Below are 19,283 nucleotides of genomic sequence, written 5' to 3'. Positions count from 1 at the left end.
TCTGATGCTACAAATAAAAGCAGCAAACTTTAGGCAGACATGTATTACAGCACATTTTTTCTTACCACTTACCATAAAGTGTATGAACACATGGTTTTGCTTCACCAGCAACATGAGACAGCATGCAATCCAAAGCACTTTGAGGGATAAAAATTCAAAATTCAACTTCAAATACAGTAGAAAAACTTAAATAGCATCGTGGGTCCATGACGTTGCAAACATGTAATTCAGTAAGAAAATGTGCTTTTCCAGCGCCTTTTTTCTTTTAAAAAGTTTATGGTTCAAATGAGCTCTTGGAGAGGTTCTCCAACCTGAGGATGTATCTTTAAAAAGTTTTTCTTTACCAAGCACAATGTGCAGAATTCAAATGCCAATACTGTCAAAACCCCAAATTTCCTTCACTTTAGTACCATGTAATTACAGTTTCCTTCCATTAGTCAAGAATATAAGAACTTTCTTCCCATCAAATTCTACTTTTATATATCATGCATTCCTGGGATCAGTGACTGGCGAAGAATCGCACCTAAGTCATAATAAACAAGGGTTACTTCACTTAACGAAAAATAAAATCCCCAGGAGTGCCAGTGGGGCCACCTTCCCCGACCACCCTTAAATGGTAACTGACGGAGGGAAAAACCTCCAACCCGGGAACCAAGACAGCAAGACGCAACTAGTGCCCACAAAACAGAGTGAAAAGAACCCGCTGAAATACAGCGGGAAAAGGCAGTCGTTCACTAAACTATGGGAGGCAGGGCAAGGAAAGCGATGTAGCCGCGGAGGGGCGGGAACACGAATCTTCATCATGGCGGTAAGAGCGCAGCAGCCTCACGGAGCAAACACGCCCCTAGGCGCGTACACGACGCCGCGCCAAAACTCTGGTGCCGGACAGTTAAGGCGACGACGCCGCAGGCTGCTCTCCCACCCCCTCTAACGGGCTGTAGTGGTATTTTTCTGTCCAAATAGCATTCAAAATCCCGGCTCCCCCTCCCGGCAAACAAGTCAGCCATCATACCGACCCCCCCACACCCCTGCGACCTCGCCACACCCCCGCACCAGGCGCCAAGTGGCCGCCATCTTGTCTCCCCTCCCCTCCCTCCCCCATATTTACATAACGAAAATCTGCCCGGCAGGCCTGCGGCCTTCACTTCACGTTGTGGACTTAGGTTCCCGGCCAGGCCTCCCCCCGTGTGGTGCCACAGGTTGGTCACGGAGCCGACCCGCGATCAGGCGGCCGCCTCCGGGACAGCAGGGCAATCCAATCCCAGCCCCCGCCCGCTTACCGAACGCGCCTCCACCGCCACTTAGAGCATCCGAGCACCTTTCCGGGCCTAACTGTGGCCTGCCCAGGGCCTGCTCGGCGTCGCGTGCCATGCAGTCCGGCCTAGCATGGGAGGTTGTCTTTACGGGCCGCTGACTAGACCACCTTGCGCGCACTGGGACACACGGCCGTCGCGGCAACAGGAAGTCACCAGTCTAGCAGAAGGGCGATCAGCAACGGTAGCGGGTGCTTCAGGCCGGCCTTTCTCTGGAGCACTGGGCCGGACTCCGGTGGTGGGGCGGGCGGAGGGAGGGAGGAGGGGCCGAGCTCGGAGCTGACAAAAAGCGGCCCAGCTCCGCGGCATGGGCCCGCCGTCAGCACGTCACGTCACCACCCGGGAGAGACCCAGGAAAATGCGGAAGGGTAGATGGGCAGAGGCACCCACTGGGCAAGGTGCGGCGAAAGCACGGCCGACCTGACTCACAACGTCTTTTCCTCCTCCGCGCTGCTGTTCGTCCACCACACACCTAGCCGCCTCCTTCGCCATAGAAGCCCGCGAGGAGACCGAACCCGCGCAGGCTACGCACAATGGTCTTGGGTCTGGACCCAAGGGTCTGGTTACCCAAACACCTACCACATTTCCGTGCGGGTCTTGGCCTAGTTACCAGCTCCAGAAGTTTTACAGGTTTTCCTCCCTCCCTACAATTATATGAGTTCTCTTCATTTCTGAGCTTGGGAAATACTTAGCAACTTTTGCCGTCCCAAGCTTCACTCAACATCAAGTAATCTTTGAAATAAAAATGGAGCAAGGAGAGACGGGTTATTCAAAGTATACTAAGTTTAAAGTTTTAAGTTTCACTAAAGTAGATACCTTAAAGCAACTGAGGCCAATAGGAAAAGGGGACCAGGAACTAGAGAAAAGGTTAGATCAAAAAGAATTAACCTAGAAGGTAACACCCACGCACAGGAAATCAATGTGAGTCAATGCCCTGTATAGCTATCCTTATCTCAACCAGCAAAACCCCTTGTTCCTTCCTATTATTGCTTATAGTCTCTCTACAACAAAATTAGAGATAAGGGCAAAACAGTTTCTGCGGGGTATTGAGGGGGGGAGAGGGAGGGGGCGGAGTGGGTGGTAAGGGAGGGGGTCGGGGCAGGGGGGAGAAATGAACCAAGCCTGGTATGCACATATGAATAATAAAAGAAAAAAAGAAAAGTTTTAAGTTTCAGTCTGAGAGCCCGATGAGGAAAACGTATATTCCATATTCCTTAACAAATGTAGCAAGTAAAACGTGGATTTTATTACAATCTTATGTCGAAGTCATCTTTGGTAACGGAAATGTGATTTGATTAGACACTTTCAAAATCTTATGCCTTGCATTTTCACTAATTTTTTTTTTTTTGAGACGGTCTGTCCATGCAGGCCCAAGTTAGTATCAATTTGGCGATCCTCCTTGTCTTAGTCTCCTTACTGCTGAGTTTTACAGACCAGAGATACTATGACTGGCCTAAATACTTTTATCTTTCATAGTCGAGATCCAAACTACACTTGACAGTTGCTAGCAATAAAAAGTAAAAATGGTGTGGTGTTACATTCTGCTACATTTAAGTAGTAGATATGAATGTTAGAAAGTATTTTAAACGTATATAATGAGTCACATTTATAAATACAGAATTTTCTACCATACTTGTTTTTGAAATAAAATTAGGTAACTTAAAGTCGTACTTTTAGAAAGTCTTTAGAAAAGGAAAACCAAAGTTGGAAGAAATCATTGAAAATGTACTATATGACTTAAGAAATTTTTTATTTTTTGTCGAGTTAATTCTTTCTTTAAAATGCTGAAACGAGAGAATTCCAAGATGGCGGCTAGAGGGAGGAAGCAGAAAGCGAGCCTCCTATAGTGAAATCTTGGAGAGACGCTGGAGACACACTTTGCAGGCATAATCACCGAGAAAAGGCATAACTTTGACCCCTCCACATCTCCAGCCAGCGCAGAGAATCTCCACTTCACGTTAAACGGAGAACCGAGGAGGCCCCCGGGCCGCCAGTGGCCGGCGCCCATACGGCTTGGGAAGACGCGGACCAGGTGAGCTTCGCGGTACCGCGGTTCCCCCACAGACAAGCCTGGGCCAGAGCAGCATAGCCCCCTGGACACACTGACCTCCACCCAGGAAAAAAGAGAAACTGAGTACTAAGCAATAAGAACAGTTAAGACACGCTGGAAAGAGGGTGGGGCGCCCTGAGCGCTGAAGATTGGGGGAAGGGAATCCTTCCCGGGACTGTAAATAAACGAGCCGGGCGGGACGGAGAGGCTCTGGCGGGAGCGGGGCGTGCCCAGCAACCAGGAGCGGGGACGCTTGTGAGAGGAGGGAAGACCCACTTCCCACGTGAACTGTAAATAAACACGCAGGCCTGACAACGCGGGGCAGTGTCGCCTTTCCCAGTGCTTGGAAAGGGGAAAGCCTGTAGCTTTGCACAGGAGAACTCTGAGCAAACAAAGCCTGTGGGACCAGGTGAGTGCTAAGCTCACCCCAGAGATCTGCATAAATAACGCCGCCAGCTACAGGCTGAGAGCAGCAGGCAGGCAAGCCACAGTTGCAGATACCACTCTCAGAACTGCCTCCAGAAGCTTTTTTTTCTTTTTCTCCCTACCTTTGATGAGAGAACAACCGAATTACACCTGCAAGCCGAAAAACTTACTGAAACTGTATTGCATTTGAACTGGGGACACTTGGTGGGGCTTTTTTTTTTTTTTTCCTTCTGTGTGTGTGTGAGTGTAGTTTTGTTCTACTTTATGCATCCCCTTTGATGAGACAACTACAGAACAACATCTGAGGCACCAACTCCAGGACTGGAGATTAAGACGGACATCCAAATTATTAAGACTGAAATTGCATTGCATATAAACTTGGAAGTTTTTTGTTTTTTGTTTTTTAATTTCCTATTTTCCATTTTATTTTAATTCATTTTTATAAATAGATATTACTTTCATATACTTATTTTTTATTTTTTTTATCTTTGATTTTCAATCCTCTCTCTGTCTCTCTATTGTCTGTTCAGCTTACTGTCGATTAGTACACTAACACTCCCTGTTTATACCTTTGAAACTCTCTTGTCTGATACCTTGTTCTGCTTTCTCCCTCTTGTCTGTATATTTGTTTTCCCCTTTTCTTTAACTTCTTGCTTTCCATCCCAGCTCACTCTTCCATTCTCAATATTACCATTGTTATTATTACAAGCTAGAAAATACTTAATTACACACAGTACAGGGACAGTAACAACACCAAGGACAATGACAGGAAGACAGAAAAAACAAGGAAACCAGTTTCCCCACAGCAAAAAATTAGTACAGGAACCAGAGGGGAATGAAGAGAACAGAAACTCAGAGCCAGACTCCAACAAAATGAAGATAAACTATGCCAAAGGACCCAATGAAGCCTACAAGAATAATTTAAAAGAAGACATACTACAAGTACTCAATGAGAATTTTATAGAGATGATACTGGATAGGGTCAACCAAAATGTACAGGAGACACTCAAGAAATTCCAAGACAATAAAAATAGAGAATTTGAAAAAGCAAAAGAAGAAATAAAGGAAACCATAGAAGCACTGTATAAACACCAAAGTGAAAGAGAGAACACAATGAATAAATGGATAAATGAACTCAGGACAAAAATAGACAACAATAAAGAAGAAAACAGCCAGGATATGGAAAACCTCAGAAAAAAGAACGAAACAGAACTGCAAAACAAAACGGAAGGCCAATCCAGCAGAATAGAACAAACAGAAGACAGAATCTCAGAACTTGAAGATGAAATGGTAATTAAAGGAAAAACCGAAGAACTATTAATTAAACAACTCAAGACCTGTGAAAAGAAAATGCAAGAACTCACCGACTCCATCAAAAGACCAAACTTGAGAATCATGGGCATCGAAGAAGGAGAAGAGGTGCAAGCGAAGGGAATGCGTAATATATTCAACAAAATAATAACGGAAAATTTCCCAAATCTAGAGAAAGATATTCCCATACAAATGCAAGAGGCCTCCAGGACACCAAACAGACCAGATCAAAATAGAACTACTCCACGACATATCATCATTAAAACAACAAGTTCAGAAACTAAGGAAAGAATATTGAAGGCTGCAAGAGAGAAAAAACAAGTAACATACAAAGGTAAACCCATCAAAATCACAGCAGACTTCTCAACAGAAACATTAAAAGCAATAAGAGCGTGGGGTGAGATCTTCCGGGCACTGAATGAAAATAACTTCAACCCCAGGATACTCTACCCAGCAAAGCTATCATTCAAAATAGATGGAGCAATAAAAGTCTTCCATGATAAGCAGAAACTAAAACAATATGTGACCACAAAGCCACCATTACGAAAGATTCTGCAAGGGATCCTGCACACAGAAAGTGACACCCAACTTAACCATGAAAAGGCAGGCAGCACCAAACCACAGGATAAGAAAAAGCAAGACAGTAGAGAGTAACATCAAGTTAGGTACACACAATCAAACCTTCAAACAACTAAGATAACTAAATGGCAGGAATCACCACATACCTATCAGTACTAACACTTAATGTTAATGGACTTAATTCACCCATCAAAAGACACTGTTTGACAAAATGGATTAAAAAAGAAGATCCAACAATTTGTTGCTTACAGGAGACTCATCTCACCGACAGAAATAAGCATATGCTTAGGATGAAAGGCTGGAAGAAGATTTACCAAGCCAATGGCCCCCGAAAACAAGCAGGAGTAGCAATACTTATCTCTGACAAAGTAGACTTCAAACCTACATTGATCAAACGAGACAAAGAAGGACATTCCATACTAATAAAAGGGGAAATAGACCAAAAGGAAATAATAATCATCAATCTGTACGCACCCAATGTCAACGCACCCAATTTCATCAAACATACCCTAAAAGTCCTAATAGCATATATAAACGCCAACACAGTGGTTGTGGGAGACGTTAACACTCCATTATCATCAATAGATAGGTCATCCAAACAAAAACTCAATAAAGAAATCCAAGATCTAAAATATGCAATAGATCAAGTGGACCTAGTAGATGTCTACAGAACATTTCATCCAACCTCTACACAATATACATTCTTCTCAGCAGCCCATGGAACCTTCTCCAAAATAGATCATATCCTAGGGCACAAAGCAAGCCTCAGCAAATATAAGAAAATAGAAATAATACCATGCATACTATCTGACCACAATGCAGTAAAAGTAGAACTCAACAACAAAAGTAAAGACAAAAAACATGCAAACAGCTGGAAACTAAATAACTCATTACTTAATGAAGAATGGATCATCGATGCAATAAAAGAGGAAATTAAAAAGTTCCTAGAAGTCAATGAAAATGAAAACACAACCTACCGGAACCTATGGGACACAGCTAAGGCAGTCTTGAGAGGAAAGTTTATAGCCATGAGTGCATATATTAAAAAGATTGAAAGATCCCAAATCAATGACCTAATGATACATCTCAAACTCCTAGAAAAACAACAACAAGCAAATCCCAAAACAAATAGGAGAGAAATAATAAAAATAAGAGCTGAAATCAACGAAATAGAAACCAAAAAAACCATACAAAGAATTAATGAAACAAAAAGTTGGTTCTTTGAAAAAATAAACAAGATCGATAGACCCCTGGCAAACCTGACTAAAATGAGGAGAGAAAAAACCCAAATTAGTAGAATCAGGAATGCAAAAGGGGAGATAACAACAAACACCATGGAAGTCCAGGAAATCATCAGAGACTACTTTGAGAACCTATATTCAAATAAATTTGAAAATCTAAAAGAAATGGACAGATTTCTAGATACATATGATCATCCAAAACTGAACCAAGAGGAAATTAATCACCTGAATAGACCTATAACACAAAATGAAATTGAAGCAGCAATCAAGAGTCTCCCGAAAAAGAAAAGTCCAGGACCTGATGGATTCTCTGCTGAATTCTATCAGACCTTTAAAGAAGAACTGATACCAACCCTCCTTAAACTGTTCCATGAAATAGAAAGGGAAGGAAAACTGCCAAACACATTTTATGAAGCCAGTATTACACTTATCCCAAAACCAGGCAAAGACACCTCCAAAAAGGAGAACTATAGGCCAATCTCCTTAATGAACATTGATGCAAAAATCCTCAACAAAATAATGGCAAATCGAATTCAGCAACACATCAAAAAGATTATCCACCACGACCAGGTAGGCTTCATCCCAGGGATGCAGGGGTGGTTCAACATACGAAAATCAATAAACGTAATAAACCACATTAACAGAAGCAAAGACAAAAACCACTTGATCATCTCAATAGATGCAGAAAAAGCCTTTGATAAGATCCAACATCATTTCATGATAAAAGCTCTAAGAAAACTAGGAATAGAAGGAAAGTTCCTCAACATTATAAAAGCTATATATGACAAACCTACAGCCAGCATTGTACTTAACGGAGAAAAATTAAAACCGTTCCCTCTAAAATCAGGAACCAGACAAGGATGCCCACTATCTCCACTCCTATTCAACATAGTACTGGAATTCCTAGCCAGAGCAATTAGGCAAGAAGAAGGAATAAAAGGAATACAAATAGGTAAAGAAACTGTCAAAATATCCCTATTTGCAGACGACATGATCCTATACCTTAAAGACCCAAAAAACTCTACTCAGAAGCTTCTAGACATCATCAATAGCTATAGCAAAGTAGCAGGATATAAAATCAACATAGAAAAATCATTAGCATTTCTATACACTAACAATGAGCAAACGGAAAAAGAATGTATGAAAACAATTCCATTTACAATAGCCTCAAAAAAAATCAAATACCTAGGTGTAAACCTAACAAAAGATGTGAAAGACCTCTACAAGGAAAACTATACACTTCTGAAGAAAGAGATTGAGGAAGACTATAGAAAGTGGAGAGATCTCCCATGCTCATGGATTGGTAGAATCAACATAGTAAAAATGTCGATACTCCCCAAAGTAATCTACATGTTTAATGCAATTCCCATCAAAATTCCAATGACATTCATTAAAGAGATTGAAAAATCTACTGTGAAATTTATATGGAAACACAAGAGGCCACGAATAGCCAAGGCAATACTCAGTCAAAAGAACAATGCAGGAGGTATCACAATACCTGACTTCAAACTATATTACAAAGCAATAACAATAAAAACAGCATGGTACTGGCACAAAAACAGACATGAAAACCAGTGGAACAGAATAGAGGATCCAGATATGAAGCCACACAACTATGAGCAACTTATCTTTGACAAAGGAGCTAAAAATATACGATGGAGAAATAGCAGCCTCTTCAACAAAAACTGCTGGGAAAACTGGTTAGCAGTCTGCAAAAAACTGAAACTAGATCCATGTATATCACCCTATACCAAGATTAACTCAAAATGGATCAAGGATCTTAATATCAGACCACAAACTCTAAAGTTGATACAGGAAAGAGTAGGAAATACTCTGGAATTAGTAGGTATAGGTAAGAACTTTCTGAATGAAACCCCAGCAGCACAACAACTAAGAGATAGCATAGATAAATGGGACATCATAAAGCTAAAAAGCTTCTGTTCATCAAAAGAAATGGTCTCTAAACTGAAGAGAACACCCACAGAGTGGGAGAAAATATTTGCCAATTATACATCAGACAAAGGACTGATAACCAGAATATACAGGGAACTTAAAAAACTAAATTCTCCCAAAACTAATGAACCAATAAAGAAATGGGCATGTGAACTAAACAGAACTTTCTCAAAAGAAGAAATTCAAATGGCCAGAAAACACATGAAAAAATGCTCACCATCTCTAGCAATAAAGGAAATGCAAATTAAAACCACACTAAGATTCCACCTCACCCCTGTTAGAATAGCCATCATCAGCAACACCACCAACAACAGGTGTTGGCGAGGATGCGGGGAAAAAGGAACCCTTTTACACTGTTGGTGGGAATGTAGACTAGTACAACCACTCTGGAAAAAAATTTGGAGGCTACTTAAAAAGATGGACATCGATCTACCATTTGATCCAGCAATACCACTCTTGGGGATATACCCAAAAGACTGTTACTCCAGAGGCACCTGCACATCCATGTTTATTGCGGCACTATTCACAATAGCCAAGTTATGGAAACAGCCAAGATGCCCCAGCACTGACGAATGGATTAAGAAAATGTAGTATCTATACACAATGGAATTTTATGCAGCCATGAAGAAGAATGAAATGTTATCATTCGCTGGTAAATGGATGGAATTGGAGAACATCATTCTGAGTGAGGTTAGCGTGGCTCAAAAGACCAAAAATCGTATGTTCTCCCTCATATGTGGACATTAGATCAAGGGCAAACACAACAAGGGGATTGGACTATGAGCACATGATAAAAGCGAGAGCACACAAGGGAGGGGTGAGGATAGGTAAGACACCTAAAAAACTAGCTAGCATTTGTTGCCCTTAATGCAGAGAAACGAAAGCAGATACCTTAAAGCAACTGAGGCCAATAGGAAAAGGGGACCAGGAACTAGAGAAAAGGTTAGATCAAAAAGAATTAACCTAGAAGGTAACACCCACGCACAGGAAATCAATGTGAGTCAATGCCCTGTATAGCTATCCTTATCTCAACCAGCAAAACCCCTTGTTCCTTCCTATTATTGCTTATACTCTCTCTACAACAAAATTAGAGATAAGGGCAAAATAGTTTCTGCTGGGTATTGAGGGGGGGAGCGGGAGGGGGTGGAGTGGGTGGTAAGGGAGGCGGTGGGGGCAGGGGGGAGAAATGAACCAAGCCTTGTACGCACATATGAATAATAAAAGAAAAATGAAAAAAAAAAAAAAAAAAAAACAAAATGTACAGGAGACACTCAGGAAATTCCAAGACAACAAAAATAGAGAATTTGAAAAAGAAAACAAGAAATAAAGGAAACCACAGAAGCACTGTATAAACACCAAAGTGAAACAGAGAACACGATGAATAAACAGATAAATGAACTCAGGACAAAAACTGACAACATTAAAGAGGAAACCACCCAGGATATGGAAAACCTCAGAAAAAAGAACAAAACAGAACTGCAAAACAAAACGGAAGGCCAATCCAGCAGAATGGAACAAACAGAAGACAAATCTCAGAACTTGAAGATGAAATGGTAATTAAAGGAAAACCTGAAGAACTATTAATTAAACAACTCAAGACCTGTGAAAAGAAAATGCAAGAACTCACCGACTCCATCAAAAGACCAAACATGAGAATCATGGGCATCAAAGAAGAAGAGGTGCAAGCGAAGGGAATGCGTAATATATCCAACGAAATAATAACGGAAAATTTCCCAAATCTAGAGAAAGATATTCCCATACAGATGCAAGAGACCTCCAGGACACCAAACAGACCAGATCAAAATAGAACCACCCCACGACATATCATCATTAAAACAACAAGTTCAGAAACTAAGGAAAAAATATTGAACGCTGTAAGAAAGAAAAAACAACAAACATACAAAGTTAAACCCATGAAAATCACAGCAGACTTCTCAACAGAAACATTAAAAGCAAGAAGGGCATAAGGTGAGATCTTCCCGGCACTGAATGAAAATAACTTCAACCCCAGGATACTCTACCCAGCAAAACTATCATTCAAAATAGATGGAGCACTAAAAGTCTTCCATGATAAGCAGAAACTAAAACAATATGTGACCACAAAACCACCACTACAGAAGATTCTGCAAGGGATTCTGCACATAAAAGTGAAACCCAACTTAACTATGAAAAGACAGGCAGCACCAAACCACAGGAAAAGAAAAAGCAAGACAGTAGAGTGTAACCTCAACTTAGTTACACACAATCAAACCTTCAATCAACTAAGAAAACTAAATGACAGGAATCACCACATACCTATCAGTACTAACGTTTATTGTTAATGGATTTAATTCACCCATCAAAAGGTACCAATTGACGAATTGGATTAAAAAGGAAGCCCCAACAATTTGTTGCTTACAGGAGACCCATCTCATCAACAGAAATAAGCATAGGCTTAGGATGAAAGGCTGGAAGAAGATTTACCAAGACAATGGCCCCCCCAAAACAGGCAGGAGTAGCAGTACTTAACTCTGACAAAGAAGACTTCAAACCAACATTGATCAAACAAGATAAAGGACATTCCATACTAATAAAAGGGGAAATAGACCAAAAGGAAATAGTAATTATCAACCTGTATGCACCCAATGTCAACACACCCAATTTCATCAAACATACCATGAAAGACCTAAAAGCATATATAAACGCCAACACAGTGGTTGTGGGAGACTTTAACACCCCATTATCATCAATAGATAGGTCATCCAAACGAAAAATCAATAAAGAAATCCTAGATCTAAAATAAACAATAGATCAAATGGACCTAGTTGATGTCTACAGAACATTTCATTCAACTTCTACACAATATACATTCTTCTCAGCAGCCCACTGAACCTTCTCCAAAATAGATCATATCCTACGGCACAAAGCAAGTCTCAGCAAATATAAAAAACCGAAATTATACCATGCATACCATCGGATCACAATGCAGTAAAAGTAGAACTCAACAACAAAAGTAAAGACAAATAATATGCAAACAGCTGGAAACTAAATAACTCATTACTTAATGAAGAACGGATCATCGATGAAATAAAAGAGGAAATTAAAAGTTCCTGGAAGTTAATGAAAATGAAAACACAACCTACTGGAACCTATGGGACACAGCTAAGGCAGTCCTGAGAGGAAAGTTTATAGCCATGAGTGCATATATTAAAAAGACTGAAAGATCCCAAATCAATGACCTCATGATACATCTCAAACTCCTAGAAAAACAAGAACAAGCAAATCCCAAAACAAATAGAAGAGAAATAATAAAAATAAGAGCTGAAATTAATGAAATAGAAACCAAAAAAAAACCATACAAAGAATGAATGAAACAAAAGTTGGTTCTTTGAAAAAATAAACAAGATTGATAGACCCCTGGGAAACCTGACTAAAATGAGGTTAGAAAAAATCCAAATTAGTAGAATGAGGAATGCAAAAGGGGAGATAACAAGAAACACCATGGAAGTCCAGGAAATCATCAGAGACTACTTTGAGAAGCTATATTCAAATAAATTTGAAAATTTTAAAGAAATGGACAGATTTCTAGATACATACGATCATCCAAAACTGAACCAAGAGGAAATTAAACACCTGAACAGACATATAACAAAAAATGAAATTGAAGCAGCAATCAAGAGTCTCCCCAAAAAGAAAAGTCCAAGACCTGATGGATTCTCTGCTGAATTCTATCAGACCGTTAAAGAAGAACTGATACCAACCCTCCTTAAACTGTTCCACGAAATAGAAAGGGAAGGAAAACTGCCAAACACATTTTATGAAGCCAGTATTACACTTATCCCAAAACCAGGCAAAGACACCTCCAAAAAGGAGAACTATAGGCCAATCTCCTTAATGAACACTGACGCCAAAATCCTCAACAAAATAATGGCAAACCGAATTCAACAACACATCAAAAAGATTATTTACCACTACCAAGTAGGCTTCATCCCAGGGATGCAGGGGTGGTTCAACACACGAAATTTAATAAATGTAACAAACCACATTAACAGAAGCAAAGACAAAAACCACTTGATCATCTCAATAGATGCAGAAAAAGCCTTTGATAAGATCCAACACCATTTCATGATAAAAGCTCTAAGAAAACTAGGAACAGAAGGAAATACCTCAACATTATAAAAGCCATATGACAAACCTACAGCCAGCATTATACTTAACGGAGAAAAACTGAAACCATTCTCTCTAAAATCAGGAACCAGACAAGGATGCCCACTATCTCCACTCCTATTCAACATAATACTGGAATTCCTAGCCAGAGCAATTAGGCAAAAAGAAGGAATAAAAGGAATACAAATAGAAGGAATACTACTCAGAAGCTTCTAGACATCATCTATAGCAAGGTAGCAGGATATAAAATGAACACAGAAAAATCATTAGCATTTCTATACACTAACAATGAGCAAACTGAAAAAGAATGTATGAAACCAATTCCATTTACATTAGCCTCAAAAAAAATCAAATACCTAGGTGTAAACCTAACAAAAGATGTGAAAGACCTCTACAAGGAAAACTATACACTTCTGAAGAAAGAGATGGAGGAAGACTATAGAAAGTGGAGAGATCTCCCATGCTCATGGATTGGTAGAAACAACATAGTCAAAATGTTGACACTCCCAAAGTAATCTACATGTTTAATGCAATTCCCATCAAAATTCCAATGACATTCATTAAAGAGATCAAAAAATCTACTGTGAAATTTATATGGAAACACAGGAAGCCACGAATAGCCAAGGCAATACCTGACTTCAAACTATATTACAAAGCAATAACAATAAAAACAGCATGGTACTGGCACAAAAACAGAGTCACACCAGAGAACGAATGACACTACAGAATTTATTACTGATATTTACTGATCCTCAAGATTACAGTATCTTAGAGAACTTTTAGTCAAAACCAAGATAACCCACTTCACTTGTACAGTTTAAAAAATCTGATAACCATAACTACATTAACATACAGAAATGTAAAGGGGTTTGATAATTTCCCATCTCTCACACTACATCTTAGGAAAAAATATACACATGCCATTCATACTTCTTTTTAAAACATTTATATTTAATTATGGCTGGTTGCCTTATAGAAATTTTTTTATTCAATTTCCTTTAATTGAATTTTCCACTTTAACTATAAAAAAAGAATGAAATACAAAACTGGTTACATCATGGAACAATACTGTTTGTGGTTTTGAAATAGGAAGTTCTTACCTTTGCAGCTTTTTTGTCTCCTTCTGTACGTACACCTAGGAGCCGTCTAAGTAGGAAGAAGGAAATTTCCAATTCGGTAAATATTTCAGGTAACGCTCCAACTGTACCAAGAACTTGTCCAACCATTCTGTCAGCTCGGCATAATGTTGGGTCAATTTTTGTCCCAACTCCTGATATGAAATATAAGACATACATATTCCTACATTTTATACATTAAAATGCAGGAAAAGATAAACGTTTTAGTCAAATCAGGACAGCCTGAGCTACCGCCCAAGCAAGTTCTACCTTCTCAAAAGTCTGAAAATTAACCAAAGGCTTAAAGTGATGTGAGAAAAGTGCTCATTTTAGGAAAATGTCTTAATCTTAGTATCAACAATGAGGTCTATGACAGTTTTCACTTGAACTAGTCCGAGAACTGTCCGTGAGATCAATGTCATCACTAAAAACTGAACATACATTTTTTTGTGATGAAAACCAGCAGACTTGAGAGCAACTGAAGGAAGTTATTTCTAGAAATCATTTAAAGCTTCATTCCCAGGTTCCCACTTTCAAGGCTAACTATATGCTTTTTCAAGTATGTCTGAAAGATCTTTTTTGAAGGTGAATTCATGCAAATAACTGAAAGTAGTAAGAATAAAACTAGAGAATGAGTGTTGAGACAACACAATAATCAAAAAGGAATTAACTTTCAAATAAGATGTCAATGGGAACTGACATACTCGTGCAAATGTAGAAGACTATGTGAGTGTGCAAGGAGAGAAGGCCTGAAATTCTCCTAACGTTAACATTATGACAAGCTAAAAATAAATGCTAAGACAAACGTGAACTGCCTGGATGGGTACTGAAAACACACCACGACATTCAGCCAGGAATGAGACTCATTAGCTCTAGATATTAAGAAAACTCTCTTAATCCTAGCTTGAAGATTAACCCAACCAAGAATATACAGTGACCAACATGAAAACAATACAGATGTCAGTTCAAAAATGTCACTAACCAACTACCAGAGGGACACAGTAACTCCTCAGGAGTAGAGAGAACCTGTAATTAGTCATTATGCTACATTACTTAAAATGTTGTCAACAGAAAATAATGAAACATGCAAGGGAGAAATATAGTCCATGTTATCAAATCAAAGCAATTTTAAAAATAACCATCCCTGAAAAACTAGATCTAGAATTACCAAAGACCAACTCAATATATTTTAAATGTACTCAAAGGACTCAAAAAAAAAACCTCACATTTGAACTAAAGCAAAGTATGACAATGATGTCTCACCAAACAGTGAACATTAAGAAACAGAAAGTACAAGAAAAACCAGGCATTCCAGAGTTGAAGTATGTAATATCTCAGATAAAAAATGTGCCAGAGTTATTCAACAGCAGGAGGAAGAATAATCAGCAAATCTGAAGAAAACAGTGAGATTATGTAGTATGAGTAACAAAAAGAAAAAGAGAATGATCAGAGCTTCAGAGATCTACAGGACACTACCAAATACATCAATACAAGTAAAATAAGTCTTAGAGAAAATGGCCCCAAACACAGTCCCAAAATTATTTATTTATCGTTGGGGGAAGTAGAACTGGGAGTTAAATTCAGACCTCAAACTTGCAAGCATTCTACCAATGGAGCCCTTTTTGCTTTAGCTATTTTTCATGTAGAGTCTACCACATTTGTACAGGGCTGGCCTAGGCCATGGTGATCCAACTTTCAGTCCCCTATGTAGTTAGAACCACAGACAGACCCCACTTCACTGCTTTGTGGACTGATATGGGGTCTTGCTGACTTTTAGCCTAAGCTGGCTTTGAACTACAATCTTCCCAATCTCTGCCTCTCCACAAGCTGGGATTTCAGATGGGAGTCACCAAATCCAGCCCTGATTTGATTTAAAAAAGAAAAAGAAGGGATGGTGATTTGTGGGTGGGGTAGGGGGATAGAAAACAACACAAGCTACACATTCAAAAAGCTCAGCAAACTCTAAGTAGGATAGACACAAAGAAATCTACAGAAATATATCATAATCAAATTGTTGTCTCACGGACAAGGTAGATTTTAATAAGATTAACAAATTTCTCACAAGAAAACACAGAACCCAGAATGCCTCCATGAGATGATATTTTTAAGGTAATCAAAGAAATATATAAATACAACACCCAACACCATAAACAAACTTGTTTTAATCCAACATTTTCTTCTTTAATTCAAAGGTAAAAATCAATAAAAACTCACAAAATCTTGCCATTCCCGTACAGTGTCATGCACTGAATAGAAAAAGACTAAAAACTCCACAAATTACTTCAGCAATACCAACAGAAATTATTTGTACTGTCAGCTTCAATATAAATATATCTCATTTAGCTATTTTTGAGAAACTGCAAAAATGTACATCATATTACAATGTGTACAACAAACTGATCAACTAAAAACTAGATTACAGTGACATATTTTAAATGCTAAATCACATACTAGATTATTGCTTAAAAGTTATACATAAAACCAAAATGCATTCTTTTTTTATGAATGCATTTTCTTAGGAACATAATCATCATATAATGTAAAATCAACAACTCAAGAACATGTATATACGCCTACTCCACTTTTTCATATTGAATTAAAATATCGAATTATAAATAACTCAGTTGCCAGAAAAGATAACATAAAACCAGTAATAAAAGTTTATGGATAAGAGTAAAATTTTTACCAATAAGACCCCCTGGAGCAGCATACTGAAGATCATTGTGTTCTGCAAAAAGTGATACAATTTTGGAGAAAATTGGTTTACACATCAGTTTTCCTTCACTATCTTTGGAAACAATGCCAGGTCTGACTTCTACCTCCTGTCCAACCTGCAACATAAAAAAAACACCTCACTTTTGTGGGATCCCAATGACTATTTAAATCTAAACAGTCTTAACGAGGTAGAGTACTAAACTGAAAAAAGCACTTTTATTTGCAGTCTCAAACACTATTGGGCAAGAGTAAAAATAAGAACAGATTTTTAAGTTACAACTCCCAAATTTAAATATTTACCTATAAGAAACCTACCAAACAAAAGACATATTCCATTTAAAAGACAACAGAAAGCAAGGTACTTTCCTTAAGAAAGTGACTTTTTAGATTTCATTGTATCACAACTTTTTGGAAGGTTAAGAAGAAAAAGAGTTTAGAATACAGTTTACCTTCAATACTCCTTTTAAAATACTACCTCCAGCAACACCCCCTTTAAGGTCATCAACCTCACAGCCAGGCTTATTAACATCAAAAGACCTAATAACTGGGTAAAAGAGAAAGATCATTTCCTGAACAAAATATAGTAAGCATGCCTTATTTTATAAATTTATTAAAAGTGTAGTCAAAATAATAAGCAAAAAAAATTAACTTTAAATTCCCCCCACATTCTACAGTTCAGTTGATGAGAAGCTATATCACTCCATTATTGTCAGCTGTGTTTAAATCATTATGTGATTGCTGAGTATTTCGTTGTCCTGAACTTGTGAAAGTATGCCTCCCTAAATGCAAACCATGCCTAAAAAAGCAAGAAACAGTTAATGTCCTTAACTAAAGCGATAAAATGAAAATGTGAAATCTATTGAAAGATGACAGTTCTCTGGAGGAAGTCGAGCAGCATTTGATATAAATGAATCAGCCGCTGCAGAAAAGTAATGAACTCTATGCATCCTGAGAATACAAGGTTTCTTCCTCAGAGTGGTCTCCTTTGTAACAATATACCAGTAAAAACCAAGCATATGCAATAAACAACTTTAGAAAGAATCAACAACATTGAAAGTTGAAGTCAACAGCTAAAGGGCAAGATGTTAAGTCCTTACCAATAAGCCGGGGTTCTGAGGTGAAGTCTCTAGGAGGTACTGGAATTTTCTTTACTATATACTCACAGACAACTTCAATATTATATTTCAGCTGAGCAGAAATTGGAATAATAGGAGCTCCCTCAGCTACTGTACCTATATGATAAAAGTTAAAATGGATCAATATGTCAGTTTAACAAATTATTTTTCATATCTGCTATAAAAAACAGCTGTTAAACTTTATACAACAGCTACCTAAACATTCCCACATGTTAACAGAATTATTCTGTTTAAAAAAATTCACAATACTCTTTTTCCATCTAAAAATGAATTCTATTTAAGAGAAAAGTTGTTTTCAGTATGTATAAAAAGCCAATAAAAGTGAATAAAATAATATACATGTAGCCACTATCAGCAGAGAAACTTTGCTAATTAAAAAATTCTCTGTAACATCACATAAGATAAAATGTGGAGGTAGGGTATATAAGGATGTGTACTTAAAGTTTTTGAAAGATGGGGGGGTGAGAGGTAAAGGGGTAAGGAAGAGTAATGGACCAAAGTATACTCACAATAGTCATACACTGAGAAACCTCTTTGAACATCAACTTAAATATTAATAATGAAAAACAGATTTGTAAAATAGGTAAACTGTAAATGGGAAAGGTACTACTAAGAGCAGGGGGTGAATGAAAGAAATTGAGGTGATGGTATATGATTAATGGACTTTATATACCGTTATGAAACAGAACTAAAAAACCTCTTGCAATTGCTTTTAGTGGGGTGGGAAGGAGCCTGAGGGGGAGAGACAATGGATGCAATGTAATAATGTACAACATAAGTCTAATTCGAATTGTCACTATGAATCCCCCCAAGATGAATATATCCTAACAAAAAATTTATTTAAAAAAAAAGAAATTAACAATTGACATTTGAGGGTTGTTGGTTACAGAGGTTAGTCAACACTAATTTAAAAAATTTCCAAATCATTTCATTTATTAAAATATCAAAAAATGTCAAATAACAAAAAATAGCAAATATCAAAAAAAACTGATTTTTTTTTAAAAATAAATTTTTATTTTTAAAAATAAAAAATAAATTTTTTTAATTGGTTTATTAAACACTGCTGGTGGTCAGATGCCAGTGGCTCATATCTGTAATACTCGTTCCTTGGGAGGCTGACACTGGGAAGAATTCAGTTTGAGGACCGCTGAGGCAAAAAGTTTGTGAGACCCCCTCCCCATCTCCAAAATAACCAGAGCAAAATGGACTAAAGGTGTGGCTCAAGCAGCAAAGCATCTGCTTTGAAAGCATAAAGCCCTTAGTTCAAACCCCAGTCCCACCCCCAAAAAAAAACAGGC

The 19,283-nt window shown here is 38.3% G+C and overlaps 2 protein-coding genes across 12 annotated transcripts in view; one reads left to right on the top strand and one right to left on the bottom strand.

Annotated features, from left to right (window-relative positions):
- The window catches only part of LOC141410420 (ATP-dependent RNA helicase DDX3Y), a 1,065,346-nt gene that overhangs the window by 118,040 nt on the left and 928,023 nt on the right, over positions 1-19,283 (top strand). The window lies entirely within an intron of this gene.
- Positions 1-19,283, bottom strand: part of LOC141419718 (eukaryotic translation initiation factor 2 subunit 3-like) — a 48,141-nt gene that overhangs the window by 17,745 nt on the left and 11,113 nt on the right. For all 4 annotated transcript variants that reach the window (XM_074063188.1, XM_074063189.1, XM_074063187.1 and 1 more), the window contains 4 exons: positions 17,947-18,081; positions 17,299-17,393; positions 16,821-16,965; positions 14,120-14,289 (listed from right to left, as the gene is read on the bottom strand). In XM_074063188.1, the coding sequence (XP_073919289.1) occupies positions 14,120-14,289; positions 16,821-16,965; positions 17,299-17,393; positions 17,947-18,081 (545 nt within the window). The remainder of the gene's footprint in view (positions 1-14,119; positions 14,290-16,820; positions 16,966-17,298; positions 17,394-17,946; positions 18,082-19,283) is intronic.

Source organism: Castor canadensis, chromosome X, assembly GCF_047511655.1.
Source record: "Castor canadensis chromosome X, mCasCan1.hap1v2, whole genome shotgun sequence".
NCBI classification, from domain to species: Eukaryota; Metazoa; Chordata; class Mammalia; order Rodentia; family Castoridae; genus Castor; species Castor canadensis.
This window is presented reverse-complemented; position numbering and strand designations above follow the sequence as displayed.